Genomic DNA, 25,240 nt, shown 5'->3' on the forward strand with positions numbered 1-25,240 from the left:
TTGTCTGCCTGCCAGTACTCCCCCAAGCCCGGCCAGGAGTTTGTGTCCTCTGTGTCCTTTGTCCCGCAGCATCTGGGGCCTTATGGAGGAGGCTTCTGTAGAGGCATTATGTGGGCTGAGGTTCTTCTATGGGGCCCTCCTTGGGTCCCCATACTGGGAAAATGGGCTCAGGGCTAGTGGCACTGGGGATAAGCCAGCTCGGTCCTCAGAGGGAAAATCCTTGGTGTGAATCCTGCCCCTCCATGATGGCTGCGTGACCTCAGGCGGTTGACTCACTGAGCCTCAGTGTCCACATCTGTAAGATGGGAGAGTGACCTTACCACCGCAGGATTACTGAGAGGAGCAGCACGAGGAAGGTCAGCCACTTGGGACTGAGTTCCTGTCTTCCTGATGTCAGAGGGCCACTGCACCCTGGGGGCTGGGGCTGCGGACTTGCGTTTGTGCTTCAGTGAACAGATGTGTGTCTTTTCTGTGGCCAGGAGCTGTCCCTGCTGGTGAAAAAGCCGAGGGACCAGGCCTAGTTGGGTTGGGGGGGTATTCATTTCCTGTGCCCCACCCCGGGCTGTCACTCTTAGCTGCTTCCAGATGGGCAGGGCAGGACAGGGGTCCGTCCTCCCTGGCCCTTCCCTCCCCACTCCACACTTCTCTCCCAACACCTGCCAGCTGAGTCAGCAGACGCCCTGATCCTGAGGTCTTGTCTTTAGGGGCACAGCCTGACCGGGTGGCCAATATCCCAGAAACGGGGAGGGGGCGCCCTCCTTGGGTCTGCACATGGTCTCGTCTTTCACCCTCACGGGACTGACCTGCGTTGGGAAGCGGTCATGATAAGGCAGCTGCTGTGCTGGTCACTTGACCTGTGTTGGTGTGTTAAGCCTCATGACACCCCTACCCCCGTCACTATAAGGGAGGTAACTGAGGCAGAGGGAAGTGAAGCGACTCGTCCAGGGTCACTGAGGGCGCTGATGAAGCCAGCAGACATTTGCTGACTCTCAGCCTTTTGCTCTGACCACCCCGCTGGGTCTGCCCAGTTGCCTGGCATGAGTGTGTAGCTCCTGTGGCCAGCAGTCAGGGACTCCAGCACTGCCCCGCGTCACAGATCCACATGGGGCACCTAGGACCCAGGGTGGGGTCTGCAGGCCCCAAGCTCTGCCTGTGCCCTCAGCCCCAGGCACAGAGTTTGGGATTCTGGGGTTCCATGGGATCCATGTGGGGAGGGTGGAGGAGGCTGAAGAGTGGAATCTGGCTGCAGGGAGTTGCCCGCCTGGGGGCAGAGAGCCCCTGGCTCCTGAGAGGGGGGCGGGAAGGGAGTGGAGAGTGACAGAAGATGTCTTGTTTCACTTGCAACCCCCATCTGCCCCACTCAGTCCCGACGTGCTTATGGGCCCCACGCTCAGAACCAGGAAGCAGAGGGAGAACACTCCCCACCCCCCAGCCTGGGGTGTGTGTACCCGCTGTCACAAGCAGACCTGTGGAACGCACAGGATGGGGGAGCAAAGTCAGACGCTGGTAGTGGGGTGGCTGGAGGATAGGAGCCGCCGGCTGACGGCGACCCACAGGGGCTGTGCAGACCGTGGGACCAGGAAGGTGCCTGGAATGTGGGGGCAGCTGCTCCCCAGCTCTGATTGGTGCCCTGGGGCAGGGAGGCCCAGTGTGGCCTATAACTTTGGGTTTTCTAAAAGAAGCCAGGGATCTGGAATTTTCTATGAAAGCTCCCAATTTGTAAATGTTGGCAGCTCATTCAAATACACCGAAGTACCAGTAAAGAAGGCAGGGAGTGCCAGTTCACTGCCACAGTTCAGTCTCCCTACTCCTTCCCACCCCTAATTACACAGCTGGGACCCAGAGGCCCAGAGGTGGGTAAGGGGCTGGCCAAAAACCCCGTGAGCTCAGAAGGTGGGCCCCCAGCCCTGACCTCCAGCCCAGTGTGCTTTCCTCCCAGACCTCCCTGCCCAGTGGAGTCAAAGCACTGGGAACAGGTGGTCCTTGCAAAGGGCGACTGAAGAATGAGTGGTGAAGAGGCCACAAGCACAGGTGTGGGCGGGGCTGGGGACCCGCAGAGACTGGTGTGGCGCTTGTGCTGGCAGCCATGGAAGGTGTTGCTCCCGGGCCTGGAGGGGAGCCTGGCAAGAGCTGAGGTTCACGGTGCTGTGGACTTCGGTCGAGGTGGCCATGCCTGCCTGGGGATCTGTGCTGCTGCCCCTCCCACTCAGCTTCTGCCAGCAGAGAGCAGTGTGGGATGAAGGTCTGGGACAGATGGGGACAGGAGCAGGTTTGGTGGATGATGGCCATGTAGACTGTGGCTGGGGAGGGATTAGGATCTCTCCAGGATGCCTCACCTCCCAGGCTTGGTTTGGGGGCTGTGCTTCCTGAGGGGGTGACCCCAAGTCTGTGGGCCAGGGCTACTCATGGTCTTTTTCTGGAGGGTTTGGAGCCAGTGGCTGATACTCAGGTAGAGATACAGCCTTGACAGTGATCATGAGCATCTGGCATGCTGGACAGAGGTCTGGGCCAGAGGTGGAAACCTGATCAGAGGACGGCTGGGTTTCTGTTTCTTCCCCCATTAGTTTGCCCTGCTCAGCAGGTGGGCAGCAGGTGGGTGGGTGGGGAGGTGCCCAAGGAAGGCCTCATGATTCCCTGTCACCACATGACCCCTAAAGCCTGGATGTGGGACCAGATGGGCCAAGGGTCTTGCCTGAGGTTGCTCGCCCAGTGGAAGGACAGCAGGGTTCTGGGTGGGGTTTTCTGGCTGGTGCAGAATGGCGGTGTCAGCCCACCTCTCCTGGGCCCCCCGGGATGCGCTCATTGCTCACTGAATATTGAGTTATGGTGCAGGCTGCAGGGGACCAAGGAACAAGGTACTTGGGGGTTGGGGAGAAATGTGGTAAAGGTCTGTGTGGGGTTGGGATCTGATGGGGCTGCAGCCCCACGTCACTTAAGAGAAATGCAAAGTCGCTGGGTGAAGTCACTGGGAATTTGGCTCTGGAAGGGCCCCAGCCTGGTCCAGTGGTATTCCCCTTGGGAACGCTGGGAGCCTGAGGTCCCAGATTCCCGGCCCCTCCCCCTCCTCTGGTGACCCATCCCTGGGCACTCCCTGCCAGCTCTTCCCTAGGCTGGACCTCTGTGTCAGCATCACCACCTGGGGCTTTGCAGAAAACCTTGCTGGTGCCCTATTCCTGTTTGCCTCAAAGAGGAGGAGGAAAAAAAAATCCAATTTTTTATGTGATGTTTTAATTTCTGTAATTCTTTAACCAATCCCTCTTTATTAAGGTGAAAAATAAATGTTTACGTTTCTCTTATAGAAAAAAAACTGGCCTGGGGAAACTAAAACTGCCTTAGAGTTAAACATCTTCTCTTACTAAACTGTACATATGTACGATGGACTGGTAATTAAATTGAACTATCCAGAAAGACCAGGGAAGTAGAATGAAGTCACTGATAAGAATCATGTATAAAACAAAATGCTTTCCTGAGAACCAGAATTCCATCAAACCTCTCTTTCAGCAAAAAGTACAGTCTTGTAGGTGGCAGCAAGTTTCTTCAACTCATAATGAGGGAGATACAATTCACAGTTCTTTTGAGGCAGAACAGAGCACGTCCCGAAGTGTCTTGATGAAGTTCTGATAGTCGGTGCCTTTGGTTTGAGATTTGGGTGATACTGGAAGACGGCACTGGGCTTGGGGGCTGGGAGAGGCCCCTTCCCGGAGCACAGGGAGGGAGGAGTCTTGCTCAGAGATTGGGTGCCGTCATGACCTTCAGCTGGAGGTGGACGTGCCTAGTAGCCTGGGGTGAGCCCGAGTGGAGGGAGGGACAACCCAACCCTCCTTTTAGATGAAGGTCACCTGTGGGTGAGGGGCCCTAATGGGCATCCGCTCTTGGTCATGGGCCCTGTTTTAGAAAGCTGTTGGCCATGATCTAACTCTGGAGTGATCTTCCAGAGACTGGTTCATTCTTAGAATGTGAGCTGTCTACTCTTGGGTCCCAGAGTTTGGATCTTTGTCCTGTCCTTTTTCTGGGAAGGTTATTATCTCAGACACGGGGATGGTCCCATTCAGTTTTTCAGAGTTTGCGTCCGGTTTCTGTATGTCTGGTGACTCTCCCTAGGGTGGCTTCCTCTAAAAGTGAGGCCAGTTCCACACACTCCCTCCGAACAGAACTGAGCTTGTCAAGAGTTTTTGTGCTGTTCTTGATCATGGCAGCCTGTTCTGTGAAACTACTTTTCTCCTTTTTTCCATGGAGTCGACTTGTCATCAGCTGGAAAATTCTAAGTGGAAAAGTCTAGTTAAAATACAGAGGACAGGTACACCCCCTATCCAACCCCTGGCTCCCTGAAAAACCGGGGATGGTAGGGCCCTCCTGTTACATGGGTCATCCTGCTGCTCACCTACCCCCCCCCCCCCCAGAGCTTCCCAAAGATGATGCTGCAGCCACGTGCATGGGGCCTCATAGCCCCTCTGTGTCGACTAAGCCCACCAGAGAGTCCCCATACCTGTGGCTCCACCAGCCACAACACCCCCACACCCCAGGATTCCACCGGAACCCAGCACACCCCGGGCAGCCGGGATGGACCCTCGGTGGGGCTGCTGTAAGGGGCAGGGGCTCAGGGAAGAAGTCTCAGCCCCATGATTGTTCAGGTCTTGCTCTTCTTTCTCATTCGAGATGCGGTGTGAGTGTGCATGTGTGATGGAGACCTTTCAGTCTTGACGCTATGTATATATGGTACAACTCTAAAAAATAAAGGCCTTCTCCCATATTAGTACATACTGTGATCCTGCCCTTAATACAGTTAGTAACTCCTAATGCTGTCCGATTCTCAGACCATAGTCCTGTTTATTTCCTCACCTGTCCCCAGAGTGCATTGCAGAGCTCGTCTCGTAAAGTCCCCTCTAGTCAAAGCCGGTTAGACGCTATCTAGCTTATCTGTGTTGTTACATCTCCTGAGTTTTCTTCTCTGTGAAACTTCGTGCTGACGTATGCTGTAGATGCCGTTTAAATCTTGATTAGTCTAACAGTACTCCCTTGACAACTTCTTATTTTTGTATTTTTATTTATTATACTCTTTATGGAGTCAATTGATGTGAACCGCACGGATCTTAATAGAACAGCTCAGTGGATTTTCACATATGAAGACGCCTAGGCAGCTCCACTGAGATCAAGATCTAAAACACTTCAAGCATTCCAGAGTTTTCCTGGTGCCCCTTCTTAGCCATTTCTGCTCTCCCTCCCTCACGGAAACCACGATGCTGACTTTTTTCTCCTTCTTGCCAAGCTTGAGGGCTTTTGTTTTGTTTTGGTTTTTTTTGTTTGTTTGTTTGTTGTAAAATGGGAGCCATGTGGTATTTTGCATTTAACTTCTTTAGCTCAAGATAATGTGTTTGACACCCATGTTGTTGCCTACAGTTGTTGCAGTGGTTCATTTAAAAAGACTGCTCTGTGTTATTCCATTGTCAGAATAAATCATGGTTTATTAATCTATTCTAGCATGAGTGGACACTTGGGCTATTTTCAGTTTTTGGCTGTGATGAGGACAGTTGCTGTGAACGGTCTTAATGGAGTCTTTTGGATGACGTAGGCATTCATGTTGGGTATATACATGGGAGTGGAACGTGACTTGGCCATTTTTCCAAAGTATACTACCAGTTTGCATCCCCACCAGCAGTGAGTGAGCGTTCCAGTTGCCCCGCATCTTTGCCAACTGGATGTGGTCGTTCCTTTTCATTTTAGCCAATCTGGTGGATAGGTAGTGGTGTCTCGTTCTGATTTTAATTTGCATTTTCTCTTAACTTAGGATGTTGAGCACATTTTTTGTATTACTGTTGGACATTCCATTGTCATTTGCTCATTTTTAAATTGCCTTTCTTTGTCTAACTGGTTCTAGGAGTTCTTTATGTATTCCGTGTGTCTTTTGTTGGATCACACATTATCTTGTTTTGTTGCATAACTTTTCTTCCCATTTTAAAACAAATTATTTTATTTTTTATTTTTTTTAAAGATTTCTTTTTTGAGAGAGAGAATGTGAGCAAGGGAAAGGGTGGAGAGAGAAGCTAATGCCCCGCTGATCAAGGAGCCTGATGTGGACCTCGATACCAAGACCCTGGGATCATGACCTGAGCCCGGAGGCAGATGCTTAACCAACTGAGCCACCCAGGCAAACTTTTTATTTTAGAGAGAGAGAGAGAGAAAACACATGCAAGTTGGTGTGGGGGGCAGGGGAAGAAGGGGAAGAGAATCTTAAGCAGACTGCTCTGAGCACAGAGGCCCACTCAGAGCTCGAATGCACGACCCTGAGATCTTGACCTGAGCTGAAACCGAGAGCCGAAGCCTAACCAACAGAGCCACCCAGGCACCCCATCTTCCACTTTCTTAATGATGATATGTGATGAGTACATTGCAAATGCTCTCTTGTGAGGAGCACAGAAATCCCTAATTTTTTTTTTAAAGATTTTATCTATTTATTTGACAGAGATATCACAAGTAGGCAGAGAGGCAGGCAAAGAGAGAGAGGAGGAAGCAGGCTCCCTGCGGAGCAGAGAGCCTGATGTGGGGCTTGATCCCAGGACCCTGGGATCATGTCCTGAGCCAAAGGCAGAGGCTTTAACCCACTGAGCCACCCAGGTGCCCCAGAAATCCCTAATTTTAATGAAATATAATGTTTTGATCTTTAATTTTATGTTAGTGTATTTTGTGTCCTTTTATAGAAATTTTCATCTACTCCAGACTCATGAAGTTATTTTCCTATTTTAACGTGTTTCACTTTTCACATTCGATCATATTTAGATCTGTTTCTTTAGGCAGTGTGGATAGGAATCAAAATTCATTCTTTTTTTCAAATGCATATTCAGCTCACCCAGCACCAGGTGTTGCAAAAGCCATCTTTCCCCCCATGGCCTTGTTGGCTTTGTCAGAAAGCAGGGGCTTTTGTGCCCATGGTGAGGATGGGAAAGGAGCCCTAGGAGTGGGGGGGCCCTGCTTCCCCTGGAGTAGCTGCTGCAGAGGAACTTGAATTCCCCCCTGCCTCCCTCCTCCTCACCCTCTCCTATGCTTGCTTCGGTGCCCTGCTCAGGGGCTTGCCCTCTGGAGTGTGTGGCTGCCCCTGGCTGGGCTTGTGGTCTGGGGCAAGTGGGGCCTCCTCTCTGGGCGGCCGCCTGCTCATCTGTAAAATGGGGATGCATGTGGGACCCTCTTTCTGGAGCTGGAGGGGAGATGCAGTGGCTGCAAGCTGGGGTCCCCCAGGGGGCTCGGCCAGGGCAAAGACCCAGCCCGTCAGCAAGAGCAGCCCAGCACCTTGGAATTGGGCAGCGGTGGGCAGGGAGTAGACACCACCCCACGAGGAAACCAGGTGATGGGAGGTGCTGGAAAGAGCAACGGAGGCTGGGGACTGCCCTTTCCGGTTGGGGTTGGGAGGAGAAGGGCATCTTGAAAGGGCTGAGTTGGGGGGCTGTGGTGGGTGGGCTCAGTCCAGGTTGGTTGTCACCATTGTGCCTGTGATCCTGGCTCAGGAAGATGAAGCTCGGGAACCCTTCTTGTTTGTCCACTTTGCAGTCCCTGTAAGAGGACTCCAGGCGCTCCCAGGGCCTGCAGGTACCCACTCCCCGCCCCCAAGAACGCAAGGCTGCCGGGAGCAGAGAGCTGCAGCTCTGGGCTGTTTGCTCAGGCCCCTCAAACATCCTGACCAAACAGGGCGCTGGCGGAGATGGCCCGCTCATCACCCTCCTGCCAGGTGCCCGGGTTTTTCCACAGCATTTCCAAAGCCAACATTCTTTAGGACTTTGATGTCCGGGGAGAGGGGACTGTCCAAAGGGGTCGCGACCTCTGAGCTGGATTGTTTAGGGCACCCATTGTTCTGTGATCAAAGGTGGTTACAATCTCTAGACTCTCAGAATCTTTTTATAACAGAATGTGTCTTGAATGGGCAATACCTGCACACAATAAGAAACGCATAAAAAATACAAAAGGGGCCAACAGTGAAATGTTAGTGGGCTTCCTCCCTCCCACGGTCAGGTCCTGTCCTGAGCCAAGCACTGTTACCGGGGTCTTGGCTGTCCTTCCAGAAATAGTCCATGTATGTCCGTGTATCCCTTTAAAATGAAAAGGGGTAACTTTTTTTTTTTTTAAGATTTTATTTATTTATTTTGTCAGAGAGGGAGAGAAAGAGCAAGCACAAGCAGGGGGAGTGGCAGGCAGAGGGAGAAGCAGGCTCCCTGCTCGGGAACCTGACGTGGGGCTGGATCCAAGACCCTGGGATCATGACCTGAGCCAAAGGCAGACACTTACCTTACCAAGCCACCCAGGTGCCCCTGTTCTCAATTCTTCATGGTACATTCAGAAATCAGACCATATAAGTGCAGGAAGATCTACCTAATACTTTTTAACATCTACATAAGAGTGGACAGAAATACATCAAATTATTTAATCACTGCCCTGTTGATGGGATTTTGGTTGTTCCTTACCTTTGTTCTCACAAATTCAGGGGTAGCAAACATTCCTGTCCAACATGTTTAAGTCTGTGGGCGAGATTAGATTTCTGGATGGAGAAGTGCTGGGTCACATTTTTTTTTTTTTTTTTTTTTTACAATGCAGTGCATTATTGTTATTTTTTTAAATTGCAGTGATATACACATAACATAATATTGGCCACGTTAAGTAGTTTTAAGTCAGTGAGGTATGTTCACATTGTACAAGTATATTAATCCATCTCCAGAACTTAATTTTTGAGCTTTTATTTATCTATTTGATGGAGAGAGCAAGAGAACACAAGCAGGGGGAGCAGCAGGGGGAGAGGGAGAAGCAGATCCCCCCCACTGAGCAGGGAGACTGATGCAATGCTGGGCTTGATCATAAGACCTGGGATCATGACCTGAGCCGAAGGTAGATGCTTAACCGACTGAGCCACCCAGGTGCCCCATCTCCAGAACTTTTTCATCTTCTTGAACTGAAATCCTGTACCCAACCAAGCTGACTTCTCATCCGTCCTCCTACAGCCTCTGGTAACCTCTATGCTACTAAGGAACGTTTAAAGTGGGCCGCTGTTGGAGGTACCAGCCATGGGGATAGAGGCTGTGGCCCGCCTGCCCTGCCCCCCTCCTGCTCCATCATTCTGACCATCCTGACTTCCATGCACATGAGTTCCTTCCTTTTCTTTAGAGCTGTACAGTTGTTTTGCTTTTCCCCCTGTTTTTGAACTTCTTCTAAAAGGCAGTCTGCGGTCTTCTTCTGTGACTTGCTTCTCCCCCCGCCCAAGATCCTGTCTGTGATTCATCTGTGTCGTTGTTTATGGTTGTAATGAATTTGTGTACATCGTGTGGTCCTGCCAGGGCTCATTCCACCCTTTCCCTTGTTGAGGCGTCCTTGAGTTTTCTGCAGTTTGGGGCTTATGTTTGTGGGGGTCCGGGTGGAGACCACGGACACCTGTTTCTCCTGGGCGTGTACCTGAAAATGAGATCACAGTGTCTTTGGCTCTGGGTATTGTCCACTTTCCCAGATGAAGTTAATGGTTTCCCGAGTGGGTCTGTTCTCCCTCTGTTGCTCAGGCATGTCGGAGGCGGCTTCCTGCCAGACCCTGTGAGGCAGACGGCTGGCAGAGCCTTCGGAAGCCAGAGTGATGGGGGCCGTCCCATGTCACTGGAGGCCAGAGAGAGGGTCACGGCTGCAGCTGTCACAGCGGGAGAGGCCCCTTCCCTTCAGCCCACAGTGCTTGCAAATAACCAGCAGGCGAGGGACACTGCATGCCCTCTGGCCCAGGGCTCAGGCCAGGTGGCAAAGTGGCCAGAAATGGGGGAGTCCGCGGAAACCCAGAGGCAAACAGAAAAGGCCGGGGAAGGGATTGCCGAGAGCCCCGCCAGCTTCCTGCGCTCAGGGAGTTATTGTTTTGTCCATCCATTTACTGGTCAGTTCCTTTGTTCCTTGACTAATTCACTGGTGAGCAGTCCCCAAACACGTGTGTGCCAGGGCCAGGGAGGTACTTGTTCCCAAGCGCCTGTTGTTTGCCAGGCACTGGATCGTCTCACTGCCCCGCTTTGTGAAGCGTGGCAGAGAGAGGTCATTTGCCCATTTTACAAGCAAGGAAATGGAGGCTCAGAGGGTGAGTGAAGTGTCTGTGTCCCCTTAGCCCGTGCTCCCCTCTGGCCCCCTTGCTAGAAACCGTGGCAGAGAGGCGGTCTGGGCCAGGTGGATGGGCCACACTTGCATTCTTTCCCCTCATTTTCTAAGTCTGTGCACTGGGCTGTGTATCTTAAACTCTACACATCTGGAAAATCAAAATAATCATCCAACCTCATGTTGTTGATGTAGGCGTTTCGTGAGGTGGTCTACACCGAGGGCCTGGGCTGCTTGATTTGGCCCCAGACCCATTCTTGATTCCTGAGACCCTCTGAGTCTGGTGGTTGAGACAAGCATGTCACCTGACAGCAGGGACATCACAGTGGAAGCCTGTACCGAGTGCTGGTGTGAATGAAGCCAGAAGTGGGGGCTTTTTGTCCCCCCAGTTTGGAGGTGGGTGCCGGTGGGAGCTCTGCAGATGGAGAGGCAGGGATTCACACGTGGATTGGCTGGTTAGGGATGGTGAGTGGGACAACGCAGAGATAGGCGTTCCCTACCTGGACCAGCATGTGCAGAGACAGCAGCAAAGAGAAGCATACACGGCTAGGATTGAGGGTCAGAACTGGACGTGACTCTGGGCTGTGACTGTCCAACCAGGGAGGGGTGCTTCGTCCTGGAGGGCAGTGGCCTTCCGGTAGGGGTTTGTGGATCACCGGTTCCCTGAGCTGATCGGGACCAGGGAAGTAGGGTGGTGTGATGAGGGTTGGCATAGAGGTGAGTTTAGATCCAGAAGTCAGAGAGCTCCTCTCTGAGGAGGTGAGAACCCTGAAGGAGAAGGGCCAGCCATGTAGACAGTGCTGGTGGGAAAGGGCACAGGAAAAAGGCAGAGGATTCCAGGCAGAAAGCAGAGTCCACGGAAAGGACCTGGGGCAGGAATGAGCCCAGGGAGTTCAAGGAGTGGAGAGAATGTGTGGGAAAGAGGATCAGAGAAAGGAGATGAAGTGGAGCAGTCAACAGGTCTTTGTAAAGAAAGGAGAACTCTTGGGGGCCTGTAGGCCCAGGAGAGACACAGTCTGATTTTTATGTGTGAACTCATTCTGACACCCTCTGGAAAAGGGCCTGGAAGAGGACACCTGAGGGAACAGGGACCATGTTGGACCAAGAGGTGGTGATGGAGTGAGGGGCCCGGTGGGTGGACTGGGATGCACTTTGGAGATGGCCTGCTGAGTGATGGAGGGAGATGGGGAATGGGTGCAGGAGGGTTCCGAGTTTGCCGGGGGCCCTTCACTGATGCAGGGGAGACCTTGGGAAGAGGTGGTTTGAGGGAAATCAGTTGCTGAATAGTTCTGGCAGTGAGAGCACTAGGGAGCACCGTTGGTGGTTCCTGAGCCAGCTGTGGTGTGTATGCACGAAACTACAGCTGGAGACAAATATGTGGGAGGGGCGAGGTAGAACAGGTACTTGGAGCTTGGTGCTGGATGAGATCAGCCAGGGCCAGGGTGGAGATGGAGAAGGGAAGAATCCTAGGACTGGACATCTGAATGGTGGTGCTTGGGAACTTAAAAAGAACCAGAGAGAAAGACAGAGGCTGGGGACCTCAGAGGGGCTGATCAAGGAAGGAGACCTGGAAGAGAGGGCCTTTGGGCTGAGTCTTCCAGCACTGGGATGGGGAAGGAAGGTGTGTCTTCTGGATGAAGAGACGGGGGTACACATTTATGGGGCTTTGCCTGGCCCTGCCTCCCACATCTTGGACAGTACCAAGCAGCGCCAGGCTTAGTCCCTCCTGCTCCAAGTGGGTGGCCCTCCCAGCATATGGGTTCATGGCCTCTTGAGTTCCTTTGTCTGAAACAGGGAAGCCAGGGTGGGAAAGGCCAGTGGAGAATGGTGGGATGTCTGCCAAACGCAGGCTGAAACCTGGCTTCTGATCAAGGAGGGGGCAGGAAGAGAACACCATTCAATCCACAGGGAGGCAGAACCCCTCTCTCAGGCTGATGCTGGTCATATTCTCAGACAGGGCCTTCAGGATCAGCTATATCAAGTCATCCATGCCATGGATGTGGGAAAGCTGAGGCCTGGACAGGGGAAGAGAAGAGGGGAAACTGAGGTTTGGGACTTCTGACTCACCACCTTATCTGTGAAGTGGGGAGACAAGAGTACTCACTCATCATAACTGTAAGGATGAAAGTGCTTGGACCCAAGGCTGGCACTAGCCTGTACTTCATTTCTGCTGTTACAGTTATTTCAATAGGGCACCTATCTCAAGTCACTTGGCTAAGACCCAGGGTTCCACTGCATTCTCCTGATCTCACTCAGTAAGGCAGTCTCGGAGAAGGCTTATGGAGTAAGAGTTCAGTCCAGTACAAGAAAGATGTGAACAATGCAGAGAAAGGACAAACTGATGAGGTAGCGTGAACTCCCCATCCCCAGAAGTATTCAAGTGAGGCATGACTCCCACATGCCCAGAGTGTAATGAGAAAGGATTAAGCATGGAATGGTGGCATCACTTTTAATGGCCACAGAGACTCTAGTGTCTTTGTAGAGAAAGAAGTGGGTGAAGAAGTTAGTTCATAAATAATCAAGATTTCACACAGTGAGAAATGCTATGAGGAGTCTTAAAAATGAGTGATGTGATGACAGTAACTGGGGCTGGTTGGATATGCTGTCTCTTGCCGTATAGGGATTTTACACTTTTATTGTATTAAGGTTTTCTTTTTTACTTGTGGACGCTCTTTTTAGTGTTGTCCTAGAGATACTAGCAGATGCAATAATTCAAGGAAAAAAAGAGGCAGTTATGATGAGTGTGTATATATATATGTATATATGTATACACACACATAGACTTATGTGTATGTATATCTATGTGTGTATATGTATATGTATGTATATATATGTACACATAGGTATGTGTGTATATGTACCTATAGGTGTGTGTATGTATATATGCATACATATGTATATACATAATGGAATATTACTCAGCCATAAAAAGGGAGATCTTGCCATTTTTCAAGAATATGGATGGATCTAACAGGTATTATGCTAAGTGAACTTAGTCAGCCAGAGAAAGACAAACACAGTATGATCTCACTTACATGTGGAATCAAAAAAGAGACAAATTCAAAGAAACAAGAGTCATTTGGGGGCTGCCAGGGAATTGGGGGGAAGTTCTGGGAAGATGGAGAGATGTTAGGCAAAGGGTACAAGCTTGCATCCAGTTATAAGATGACTAAATTCTGGTGATCTATGGCACAGGACGGCGACTAGTTACCAATACTGTATTGTGTACTTGAAAGTTGCTGTGAGACTAGATCTTAGCACGTTCTCACCACAAACAACAACAAAAAAATGGAAACTATATGCGATGGTGGTTGTATCCCCTCACATTAGTGTAGCAATCCCCTCACATTGGTGTAGTAATCACCTCGCATTACTGTAGTAATCCCCTCACAGTATTTATTTGTGTCTGTAGGCATTTTTATTACATTTCTGACTTCGGTGGGACAGGTGTCTAATGTTTCATCGCTGAGCGTGATATTTGCTATTTGTTTCTGATAGATAATTCTTTTCATTCCTACCTGGTACAGATCTCAGGTTGTTACTGAAACTTATTTCCCCTCTTCTACAGAAGGGCCTTGAAACCTAGAAAAGTTTAATAACTCGAAATGCCCGCTCCGCAGATGAAGCTGGCGATTCTTACTGAGCTGTCACTCTTTTCCTGGAACCTTGCAGTCTGCTGACATCCACCGGCACATTTGTTCCTCTGCTCTGCTAGATGACGTGAACTGCTCAGGGATATTTAGAGGTCTTTCTAGGCTTTAGCACTTGTGCAGCTAAAGGTCCTCAGAGTAGAAGAGGACACTAAGTTTTTAGAGAAAAGAAATAGCTATCCATGGTAGCACTAAGATGTGGACCCAGGCTCAAAGTTATTCCGTTACACCCCTGTTGTTGCCCTAGCACGGATATAGGTATTCTAGATGAGCTTTACCTTTTTTGGTTTAAAATTTTTTATTTTAAATTTTATTTTAAATTTTAAAAGGATAATAGCATACAATGTATTAGTTTCAAGTGTATGAGATCAATTCAACAATACAGTACATTGTTCAGTGCTCACCACAATGAGTGTAGTCATCATATAATGATAATTACAACATTATTGACTGTATTCTCTAAGCTGTACTTTTCATCTCCATTTATTTCATAACTGGACACGTTTCTGTCTCGTAATCCTCTTTATCATTTCACCCATCCCCCCACCACCTCCCATCTGGCAACCACCAGTTTGCTCTCTGTATTTAAGATTCTGTTTTCTTTCTTTCTTTCTTTCTTTCTTTCTTTCTTTCTTTCTTTCTTTTTATTTCGTATTTGCTTTGTTTCTTAAATTCCACATGTAAATGAAATCTTATGGTATTTGTTTTCCTCTGTCTGGCTTATTCCATTTAGCATAATACCCTCTAGCTCCACCCATGTTGTTGCAGATGGCAAGATCTCATTCTTTTTTAGGGCTGAGTCATGTTCCGTTGTCTATCTGTACCACATCTTCTTTATCCATTCATCCACAGATGTACATTTTGGATGCTTCCCTATATCTTGGGTGTTATAATGTTGCAACAACAGAGGGGTGCAGTTATCTTTCAGATTAGTGTCTTGTTTCCTTTGGGTAAATACCCAGTAGTGGGATTACTGGATCATGGGGTATTTCTATTTTTAATTTTTAGAGGAATCTCCATACCATTTTCCACAATGGCTGTACCAGTTTACATTTCCACCAGCACGCCCAAGGGTTTCCTTTTTGCCACATCCTCACCAAAACTTATTGTTTCTTGTGTTTTTTTTTTTTAATAGTGGCCATTCTGACAGGTGTAGGTGATATCTCATTATGGTTTTGATTTGCATTTGCCTCATCATTAGTGATGTTGAGCACCTTTTTAATGTATCTTTTGGCTTAGATGTGCTTTATCTTTGCACGTCATTTATTTTTAGACCTCAGAAGCTAATGGTTGCGTTAATTATACTTATCTTCTGGCACCTCACACATTATTGTCTCTGTAAGACTCTTCCTTGTTTTATTTATATATTTATTCCCTTTTATCCCTTTTCCCCATTGCTGACTTCTGCCCCACCAGAGGCAACTGGTCCCTTCTGTTTAATTTGCATGTGTGTGTGCTTTTAATTAATGTGTAAAATGTGTGTTTTAATTTTGTTCTCAGTATTTTTCATTTGTGTAACAGATCTCACTTGGTTTCTTCCTTCCCCCCACCTCAGTGCTTTTTTTGGTACCACTCCATATTTTGTGGGTACATCTAGTCTGTTATTCCTGACAGCTGTGGGGTCCTCCATGGAGGACATCTCCAAATGCTATCCAGCCACTCCTCCACTGATGAACACCCACTTCCACAAATGACACCAATGTCTCGCATCCTTGCAGTGGTCACATTTTGGGTCTGGGTGAGGACTTCCCTGGAGTGCACAGCCACGAGCAGAACAGAACCTCTGGGCCCAGGACGATGTGTGTACTTAATTGTGTCTGTGGTGCCTTATCTCCTTCCAGATCCGCTGTGCCAGGGACCACTTCTATGCCTGGGCATGAAGGTTCCTACCTGTGCCTGGCATGTGGCATGCTTTCTAATTTTCCAGTTGTGTTTTTTTTTTTTTTAAGATTTTATTTATTTATTTGACAGAGAGATAGAGAGAGCACAAGTAGGCAGAGCAGCAGGCAGAGGGAGAGGGAGAAGCAGGCTTCTCACTGAGCAAGGAGCCTGATGCAGGACTCAATCCCAGGACCCCGGGATCATGACCTGAGCTGAAGGCAGATGCTTAATGACTGAGCCACCCAGGTGCCCCTGTGCCTTTCAGTTTTAAGACATTTCCCTACCCCTGCCTCCTCCTGCTCTCCTAGCTACACAAATATTTTCTCCACTAACTTTCCTAGATGAGTTTTTTTTTGTTTGTTTGTTTGTTTTTAAGAGAGAGAGCAAGCACAAGTGGGGTGGGAGGGCAAAAGGAGGAAGAGAGAGGATTTTTTTTTTTAAGATTTTATTTATTTATTTGACAGACAAGAGATCACAAGTAGGCAGAGAGGCAGGCAGAGAGAGAGGAGGAAGCAGGCTCCCCGCTGAGCAGAGAGCCCAATGCGGGGCTCGATCCCAGGACCCTGGGACCATGACCTGAGCCAAAGGCAGAGGCTTTAACCCACTGAGCAACCCAGGCGCCCCGAAGAGAGAGAATCTTGAGCACACTCCCTGCTCAGCTGGATCTCACTACCTTGAGATCATGAGCTGACTGAACTCAAGAGTCGGATGCTCAGCCCACTGGGCCAACCAGGCGGCCCTCCTAGATGAGTTTTGATCTTCCCTCGCTGCTGCTATTTCTTCTTATGCCTTGTCCTATCTTGGTGTCTTAGGTCAGGTTCCTTAGAAGCAGATCCTGAGTGGCGGCTGGGTGGCTCAGTCATTTAGGCGGCTGCCTTCAGCTGAAGATCATGATTCTGGGGTCCTGAGATGGAGCCCTGTGTTGGGCTCCCTGCTCAGCAAGGGGTCTGCTTCTCCTTCTCCCCCTGCCCCTATTCCCTGCTCATGCGCCCTCTCTCTCTCCCTCTGTCTCTCAGAAGTAAATAAATAAAATCTTAAAAAAAAAAAGCAGAGCCTGATTTGAGGGTTTTGTGCATGTGGTGGTTCATTTGGAGAACCGGCCTGGGGAGAGGGCAGGGAAGGAGCTAGCTGATGCCCCCCTTTCCCTTTGGGAGCTCTGGAGTGTGAGCAGCCCCCAACACTGTCCCCTTTGAGGCAGGGCTGGGTTTTTGTCAGTAGTAGACAGTTGTCACTGATGGTAGCGGAAGCCATAGCTCTGCCAACCTCCTCCCCTGTGGGGGGGGTGCTTAACCTTGAAGGCAGCTCTCCGAAGCAGGTTCTCCTTGGGAACTACTAGTGGCTACCATGCACAGCAGCCTTGGGGGATGGGGGGCAGAGTGAGTTACCTTCCCTGGGAATGGGGGTCCAGACAGCAACAGCAGCATCTCTGAACATCTTGGAACCGGGTGCCTCCTCTAGAGTGGTGACCTTGCCTGTGTTGCCCCTCCACTCCAGTGTCCACAAAGGATCTGATTGAGACATGCTGTGCCGCTGGACAGCAGTGGGCCATCGACAATGACGAGTGCCTGGAAATCCCCGAGAGTGGCGCGGAGGGTGATGCCTGCAGGTAAGGTGGGCACCCTGGAACAGGCAGAGCTGCCCGTTTGCCTTTTCCAGATCCTAGCTTGCTTTGGCCCATGGGCCCTGGCAGTACAAGGAGAGTGCAGTCTCCACGTGCATGTTGTGGCTGCTGTGAGCCCACCGGCCAGGCTTACCCCAGGAAAGAGAGCCTAAAGGCTGGGTGCGGGAATACACCAGCCACGCACATTTGTAGCCTGCCTGACGAGTGGGGTTAAGACAGGGTATGCTTTGGAGCCTGTGTTCAAGGACTAGTACCACCTGGGAGTGGGGAGGGGCCTCACTCACTGTGTACTGCTCAGACCCCATGAGATTTTCCTCCTCAGCTTTGAACCGGGAGCCTTCAGCCCTCTTTTTTTCCCCCACTCTGCTATCCTGGGGTCTCCAGAAGGCTGGCCCCTCACTGTCCTCTGCTGTGTGGATTGTTTTTACTGACTCTCGTGTTCTCCGCAAAGGAATAATTTGTACCTTTGCCCCTTTGGCACTAAGTGTGGAAAATGTCTCGTTCAGCCATTCACCTCTCCCTTTCTCCCAGGGAGGACTTCTTTCCCAGCCTACTTATTTTTCTCGATAAGGATAAGGTCCAGAGAGGTGATGTGATTCACCCAAAGCCGCACTGCTCCCTGGGAGCATGGCCAGAGTCAGAGCTCCTGTTTTCCCAGTGTCTAGCCCTCTGTGCCTCTTTTAGAGACATTTAAATTCTAACCTTGTCCTTTTCCCTTCCCTTTTGTCATCCTACCAGTTTGGGGACGACTTAGGAGTTAGAGCATGCCTTATCTAAGAATTTGGAGCTTAGTGGCCCTGACTTGTGCTTGTATCCCTCTTGTGACAGGAAACTCACTACTTCATAGATAGGCAGTTCTGTCACTGAATAGCTCCCACTGGGACATGCCCTTTCTCAATTGAGACTAAACTCCACCTCCCAGTGACCCCCATCTTTGTGTGCTGGCTCCCAAGAGCAGCCCTACAGATATGGGGCGTCATGGCCGGGGGACCTGGAGGCTGCTGTCTTCCAGACTGAGCTGCCCTGTGCTTCCTGGGGTTGAGTCTGCCTATCCTTCTCAGCCCTGTGGGGACATGGAATGCTGACCCCTCCCACAGGTCAGGGATAGACAGCGTGGAGTCCACTGGGCCCCAGGCCTGAGTGTTGTTGATGGAACTCAGACACAGAACCCATGTTCTTCGGTGGGGGTGGGGGGAAATGCCACCAGCACAGGCCTCTTGCTGTGGACCTCTGGCAGGGGCTGCCTTCTCTGAGCTTCATTTTATTCTCTGGGAAATGGGCCCGGTCATTCCTCCTGGAAGGGTCACTGGGAGGATGGGGGCCGGCGCTCGGGCAGAGCTGAGGGACCCTTCTGTTGCAGGATAGCCCAGAAGCACTGCTGCGTGTCCTACTTGAAGGAGAAGAGCTGCATGGCTGGCGTCATGGGGGCCAAGGAGGGCGAGGCCTGTGGGGTTGAGGACAATGACACGTGTGCTGTCTCCTTGTACAAGGCAAGCCCGACCTGTGCATCCGTAGCCTGGGCCTGAGGCCCTTGCGGGCTGGGGGTTCGGCTCCCTGCGGGACTCCTCCATAGGAGGTTTGGGGGGCCTCTTCATCTGGAGAGAAGCCGTCCTCAGCTCTGACAGCTGCCAGCTCATTCAGGAGCTATTCGTCAAACACCAGCCTGTCCTGGGCCGCGTTTGGCATTAAGGATGTAGAAACGAACAGCCCATGACAAGGCCTGTCCTCACAGGCTTTCTCTTTCTGTTTCTTCTTTTTGTACCCGGCTTATTTCACTCTGCTTCACGTACTCAAGGTCACCACGTTGTAGCGTGTGTTAGCCGCTCTTTCTCTTTCAAGGCTAGGTAACCATCCATCACGTGGCTGTGACACGTTTCTCTGACGGCTGTTGGGTTGCTTCTGCCTCTTGCCTCCTGTGAATAATGCTGCCCTGACTGTGGGGCTAAGAAGAGCCTTTCTCCTGAGGACAGACAGTGCTCCCCTTCTGCCATACTGGCTAGAACTTAGTCCGGGGTCCGCACTGAGCTTCTAGGGAGGCTGGGGAATGTGGTCTTTCTTCTGGAGAGTTCACGTGCGGCCCCAGGCTGCCTCCTGGGGGCCCCAAGGGAGTCCCTCGGGCTTACAGTCCAGGGGAAGGCAGACGGGCTCCGAGGGGCCGGCGGGCTGTGGGCAGTGATGCGTGTCTCTCTCCAGCAATGCTGTGACTGCTGTGGCCTAGGACTCCGTGTGCGGGCCGAGGGCCACTCATGTGAGTCTAACCCCAACCTGGGCTACCCCTGCAACCACGTCATGCTCTCCTGCTGTGAAGGGGAAGACCCCCTCATTGTGCCCGAGGTGCGCCGGCCCCCAGAGCCCGAAGCCGTTCCACGGAGAGGTGAGTGAGGGGCAGAGACAGCCGTTGGGGCTTCCAGCTAAGACTGGGTGTCCTCTTGCCTTCTGGGGGACCCCGGGGTCCACTATCACCTGCGGCTGAGGTCCAGGCTCTGCTCTGGCTAGAGTTCTTCTGTGGCCTTCGATGGTGGCCTCTGCCCTGTTATTTCTGAGATGGTGGTCCCATCCAGCTAAGTACGTACCATCCGCTCCACCCCCCAAAACGCCAGCTTCCGGCCACCCTTCCACTCCTCACTCACCTGCCCTCCCATGTCCACCAGCACCTCCACACGTCTTCCTCTTTTCCTCCTCTACCCATTTCATGCTCTTTCAGCCACTCTTCTACCCATTTCATGCTCATTGGCATATCCTCCTTACCCTGGTCCATTTCTCCACCCATTCATCCTGCTACACTGTCCATTCCCATCCCCTCATCTGGCCATTCACACGTCCTTCCTTCTGGTCGTGTATCTACCCAGCCACCCATCCATCCACCTGTCCACTCACCCAGCCACTTGCCCTTCTGCCCGTCCGTCTGTCCGTCCATCCATCCATCCATCCATCCGTCCTTTATCTGTCTGCTCATGTATTCACCCACCCAGCCAGCAGAAACCTTTCACTCCTTCATTTACCTTCCTTCATCCATCTGCCCTCTATCCATGTCAGCTATGCCATCCCGTGTCTTCAGGGTACAGGACAGAACCAGTGCAGAGAATGCATTCAGAAACTGTGGGGGCGCCTGGGTGGCTCAGTGGGTTAAGCCGCTGCCTTCGGCTCAGGTCATGATTTCAGGGTCCTGGGATCGAGTCCCGCATCGGGCTCTCTGCTCAGCAGGGAGCCTGCTTCCCTCTCTCTCTCTCTCTCTGCCTGCCTCTCTGTCTACTTGTGATCTCTCTCTGTCAAATAAATAAATAAAATATTTTAAAAAAATAAATAAAAAATTAAAAAAAAAAAAAAAAGAAACTGTGCCCCGCCCACCTGATCAGCCCCTTCCAGGATAGCACTGCCCTTCTCCCTGAATCGTCAGCGCTTGGCCCTTTAAAGTCACTAGCAAATGACTGATGAATGATGGGTTTGTTTGGTGGCCTCCCCTTCACCACCATGAGCCCTTTGAGGGCTCCTCGGGCCTGTGACCTCTTCCTCTGTGCCCCTGCCCAGGGCCTGCCCCCATGCTACCATTGACTGTGTGCATGGGAGCTCGGGTGCTAGTGCAGACCCTGGAGCCGGAGCCGCCTCAGACCTTCCAGCCCTCCATGTCCCTGGGGTCTCCTCTTTCCTCCGACTTCCATGTGCTATGGTCCCTCTTATAGCCGCCATGTCCAGCTTCTGTCACCCTAGCCAGGGATGTCAACTGGACTTGTGACTGTTAGCCTTCTTTGTGCCTGTGGGCCAGCAGGAGCCTGACAAAGATGTCCCAGGGAACCCACAAGGACTCTGCTAAGAGGGACTGGGCAGCCTTACCGGGCTAGCGTGGACACAGATCTGCATCCAGTCCTAGGAAATACTGCTTGCTGGGGTTGGCTGTAGGGGCCTGGTTGAGTGGGGCTATGAAGGTCTGGTTAGTACCCAGAAGAGTTGGATTCAAGGTCAAGTTTGGGAGGAAGTTTGGACTTGAGAGTAACAGGGTGGGGAATGGGCCGGGCAGGGTCCAGAGTCAGAGGTGCATGTTCCTCTTGTCCAGTGGAGAACTGGTGGGTAACCTAGGTCTCAGGAGACACAGATGGTAGGGTCAAACTGACCTGGGTTCCCGTCCTGCTCTGGTGACCTTGGGCAAATCATTTTGCTCCTCTGAGCCTCAGTTTCCCCTCTGCCAGGAGCATTGTATGAAGAGCATGCTGGTGAGGGCGGGCTGAGTGTGAACCCTAGAAATGCTGCCTAGCCTGTGGCATGCTTGGCAGAGTCCTGAGCCCAGACCTGTCTGCTGCCCACCTGCAGTGCCTGATCTCTGGGCTGGACCACCAGCTGCCACAGCCCTGTCTGCATGCACTGGGCCAGGGCTGATTGGCCTGGAGCACAGTGTAAACACCCTCAGTATGAAACACGTTTCTTAGATGTGACATCATGCAGTTGGTTTCTTGGACGGCTTGGCTGCCTGGGGCCAGGGAGCGAGGCTAAAGGCCCGTGCCTATTGGGGACATGGAGGCCTGTGGGTTCCCTTCCCTATTCTGCTACTGGCGTATGAAGAGCCTCCAAGGCAGCTCAGCCCCAGGAGCCTTCTCTGCCCCTCCCACCTGCTCCTCACTGCAGCCCCAGGGGGCTGGAGAGACCCAGCGCTGCCCAAGGGGACATGGCTGCGGAGGGCCTAAGTGAGAGTTCAGATCCCCATTTATGACAGAACACATGTTTGGGTCCTTTCTGTTGCTAGGGGTGGGCCTCCCAGATGTCACTGAGATCAGGGATCTGGATCCAGTTCAACACTTCAGCCAAAGCTTTCTGGGGACTGTTATGGGCCTGGTCCTGTCATATTGCAGGCCATAAAGACTTGGACGTGGCTCTGATGGGTTTATTCTTCTTGCTAGAGGTCTGTTTCTTTGTCCATCTATCCTTCCATCCATCCATCCATCCATCCACCCACCCACCCACCCACCTGCCTACCTAACTGCCCATCCATCCATCCATCATTCACCCACCCCTCCTTCACCAACTGTCATCATCATCATGCATCCATGCTTTGTCCATCTGCGCTGGGCACACAGAAGATCCTCAGGAGGACCTACACTGATTTCCCGGGGGCCTATAATGTCAGCCATCTGCTAGGGCCAACCTGTGTTCCATCACGAGGACTCACCCCCAGTCTGGTTGCAGAAGCAGAGCTGGCGAGCCGGGAGGCCCTGTCCCTGGGCACGGAGACTGAGCTGCCCAACAGCCTGCCTGGCGATGACCAGGATGAGTGCCTGCTCCTCCCAGGGGAGCTGTGCCAGCATCTCTGCATCAATACCGTGGGTTCCTACCACTGTGCCTGCTTTCCTGGCTTCTCACTGCAGGACGACGGCCGCACCTGTCGCCCAGGTAAGGGCCCAGACGGCTGGGGCAGGGCCTGACTTTGCCCATGGAACGTGGTGTTCCTGGGATGGGCACAAGCCTCCTTCCCCTCCTGTCACCCTACGCAGTAGAACCCATGGGAACTGGAGGCCCCTAGCAAGGGGATTTGTAAGGCCACTTGGACAAGTTGAAACCATCTGTTCCATCTGAAGCTCCATTTGCATGGGCGGCCCCAGCGCCCCACCCTAGATCCTAGTGCAGGGCCAGGACCCAGAACACAGAGCCTCCCACCAACCCAACTCAAGCTATGTCCCCAGCACTGGGCCTGAGGTGGTCAGGCTTCAACAGGAAGCCTCGAAGCCTGCCTCAGTCCCTGGTCTGGGGGGCTTTCTGCCTGTCGGCTATCCAGGAATAGATACATTTTTAGTCTAGAAACTCACTCCCTTCCTTCCTCTCCTCCTCTGCCCCAAATAGCTGTGAGATCCATCTTGCCTGGTGTACGTTGCTTTCTGAGCCTCAGTTTCCTCTCCCGTGAAATGACTAGGAGAAGATTAAACAAGGCAGTCTCTGTCTAATGTCTGGTGTGGTGCCCTGGGTGTGAGAAGAGCCTGAGGCCAGGCTGAAGGCATGAGCTGCCCCCTCCTGTCTACCTTGCCCCTGACAGACGGTGACCCCCCAAAGCCAGAGGCTGCAGAGGAGTCTGCACCGAAACCAGATTCCTCCCAATTGGCCTCCAACACCATCCTGCTACCAGTGCCACAACCCAACACCTGCAAAGGTAACCTGGGACATGGAGTGGATCCGGGCCCTGCAGGGGGCAAGCTCCCCAGTGCTGGGCATGTGCAAGATGGTCTCTTGCCAAATGGGGGGTTTCTGCTTTGGGGCTTTGGTTGGTCTCGCCTGTCTGAAGGCTGGAGTTGAGAGTGAAGCCGAGGAGGTGAGGGTGTGTGGGGGGAGAGCCTCAGGCCAGAATGTGACCCTAAGCAAGTCAGTTAGTGACTTTTTGCCTCAGGTCCTATAATATGGAAAGAATAGAATCCTTGCTTGAGAAACTGTCTTGGAGACTGCTTGTGGTACTGTGTGGAAAGTTCTCTTTGTTCTTCCTCTCTTCCCCTCTTCTTGTTCCTTCTATCTCTCCACATCCTTTCTCTCCCTCCTTCCCTATCTTCTCTGTCCCCTCCTCTCTGGCAGCATTATGACTCCAGGGAGTGGTTTGGTATCTGAGTGGTGGTGGCGATGGGAGGTCCCAAACATCGTCCCCAATACCAGCCGGTGTATGAACCCATTTACCAGGGGACCTCGTGGAGAGGACCACGGTTGGGGTTCCCTGGTTCCCAGGCCCTCCTTGAGCCGGAGACGACAAGCCCGGTGGTCTCTGATCTGTTTGGTTTTTCCCTAGACAACGGACCCTGTAAGCAGGTGTGCAGCGTCATTGGGGACACAGCCATGTGCTCCTGCTTTCCTGGCTATGCCATCATGGCGGATGGTGTGTCCTGTGAAGGTGAGTATACCCAGGGCCACTCTTCTGTGAGCTGGCCTGTGGCAGGGACCCCAGAGTGGGGACAGGGCAAACGGCTTGAGATGGAGGTGTTCTGGAGGTGAAACTCACTGACTTAGTAAGGGAATAGGTCTGGCTGCTCTGACGGGAGCCCCAGATAGAGAAGCTGAAACAGCTCTTCTCTCTCCTGTCACCATGCCCAGGTGTGTGCATGCCATCCAGGTGTAGGCACAGGTGTGTGCCTGCTGTCCAGGTGTAGGCACAGGTGTGCACATGACATCCAGGTGTATGCATAGGTATACACATGCTGTCCAGGTGTATGCACAGGTGTGCACCTGCCATCCAGGCGTATGCACAGGTATGTACCTGCCATCCAGGTGTATGCACAGGTGTGCACCTGCCATCCAGGTGTATGCATAGGTGTGTACCTGACGTCCAGGTGTAGGCACAGGTGTGTTCCTGCCGTCCAGGTGTGCTCACTGGCTGGTGAGGGCTTCAGGCCTCTTCCACCTTGTTCTGCCATTCTCTAGAGCAGTGCTTCTCAAACTTCAGCATGCCACAGAGTCACCTGGAGGCCTTGTAACAGCACAGATCCCGAGAATTACACAGAGTCCCCAGAGATCGTCACCCCGTAGGGCTGGGTGGGTTCTTGGAGTTGGTGTTTCTGGACAAGGTCACTGGACAACACTGTGATGAGCCGGGTCTGCTTCGCGGAGGTTGGATTGTGACCGCCTTGTGCTTTTTCCAGCCATGTGCGGAGAAAGAGAAGGAGGGGAATATGTGCCCCATTGTTGTAATGCAGGACTCAGAAGTGATGGTTGTCACTCCCCACTTGTCTCTGAGGGGGAGTTGGAGCCCCAGTTGGATGGCATGTGCTCAGTTCTGTTATGGAAACCAAAGAAGGGGCAGTGGATCTTGGTAACTCTGCATTCACAAAAGGGCCAAAGAGAGACCAAAATCATGTCCCGCTAGGACCAGGACCAGTGGCACTCCAGAAGACAAGGACCTCCTGGTGTGAAACGGGGGCATTGGAACTGGCACCTGCTGGCATGCTCCCCACAGTGAATGACACCTTGAGAGTAACCCAAGAGACCTCGAGATGACACCTCTTCATGTCTGGAGGCAGGACAAGCAGGGAGCTTGGAG

General features: G+C 51.9%; 1 protein-coding gene across 3 annotated transcripts in view; it reads left to right on the forward strand.

Annotated features, from left to right (window-relative positions):
- Positions 1-25,240, forward strand: part of FBLN2 (fibulin 2) — an 84,873-nt gene that overhangs the window by 38,599 nt on the left and 21,034 nt on the right. For 2 of the 3 annotated variants that reach the window (XM_047743613.1, XM_047743615.1), the window contains exons 3-8: positions 17,118-17,229; positions 18,605-18,734; positions 19,438-19,618; positions 22,414-22,623; positions 23,261-23,374; positions 23,996-24,097. In XM_047743613.1, the coding sequence (XP_047599569.1) occupies positions 17,118-17,229; positions 18,605-18,734; positions 19,438-19,618; positions 22,414-22,623; positions 23,261-23,374; positions 23,996-24,097 (849 nt within the window). The remainder of the gene's footprint in view (positions 1-17,117; positions 17,230-18,604; positions 18,735-19,437; positions 19,619-22,413; positions 22,624-23,260; positions 23,375-23,995; positions 24,098-25,240) is intronic. The other variant, XM_047743614.1, reaches the window with a different exon arrangement.

This window comes from Lutra lutra, chromosome 1 (assembly GCF_902655055.1).
Source record: "Lutra lutra chromosome 1, mLutLut1.2, whole genome shotgun sequence".
Lineage (NCBI taxonomy): Eukaryota > Metazoa > Chordata > Mammalia > Carnivora > Mustelidae > Lutra > Lutra lutra.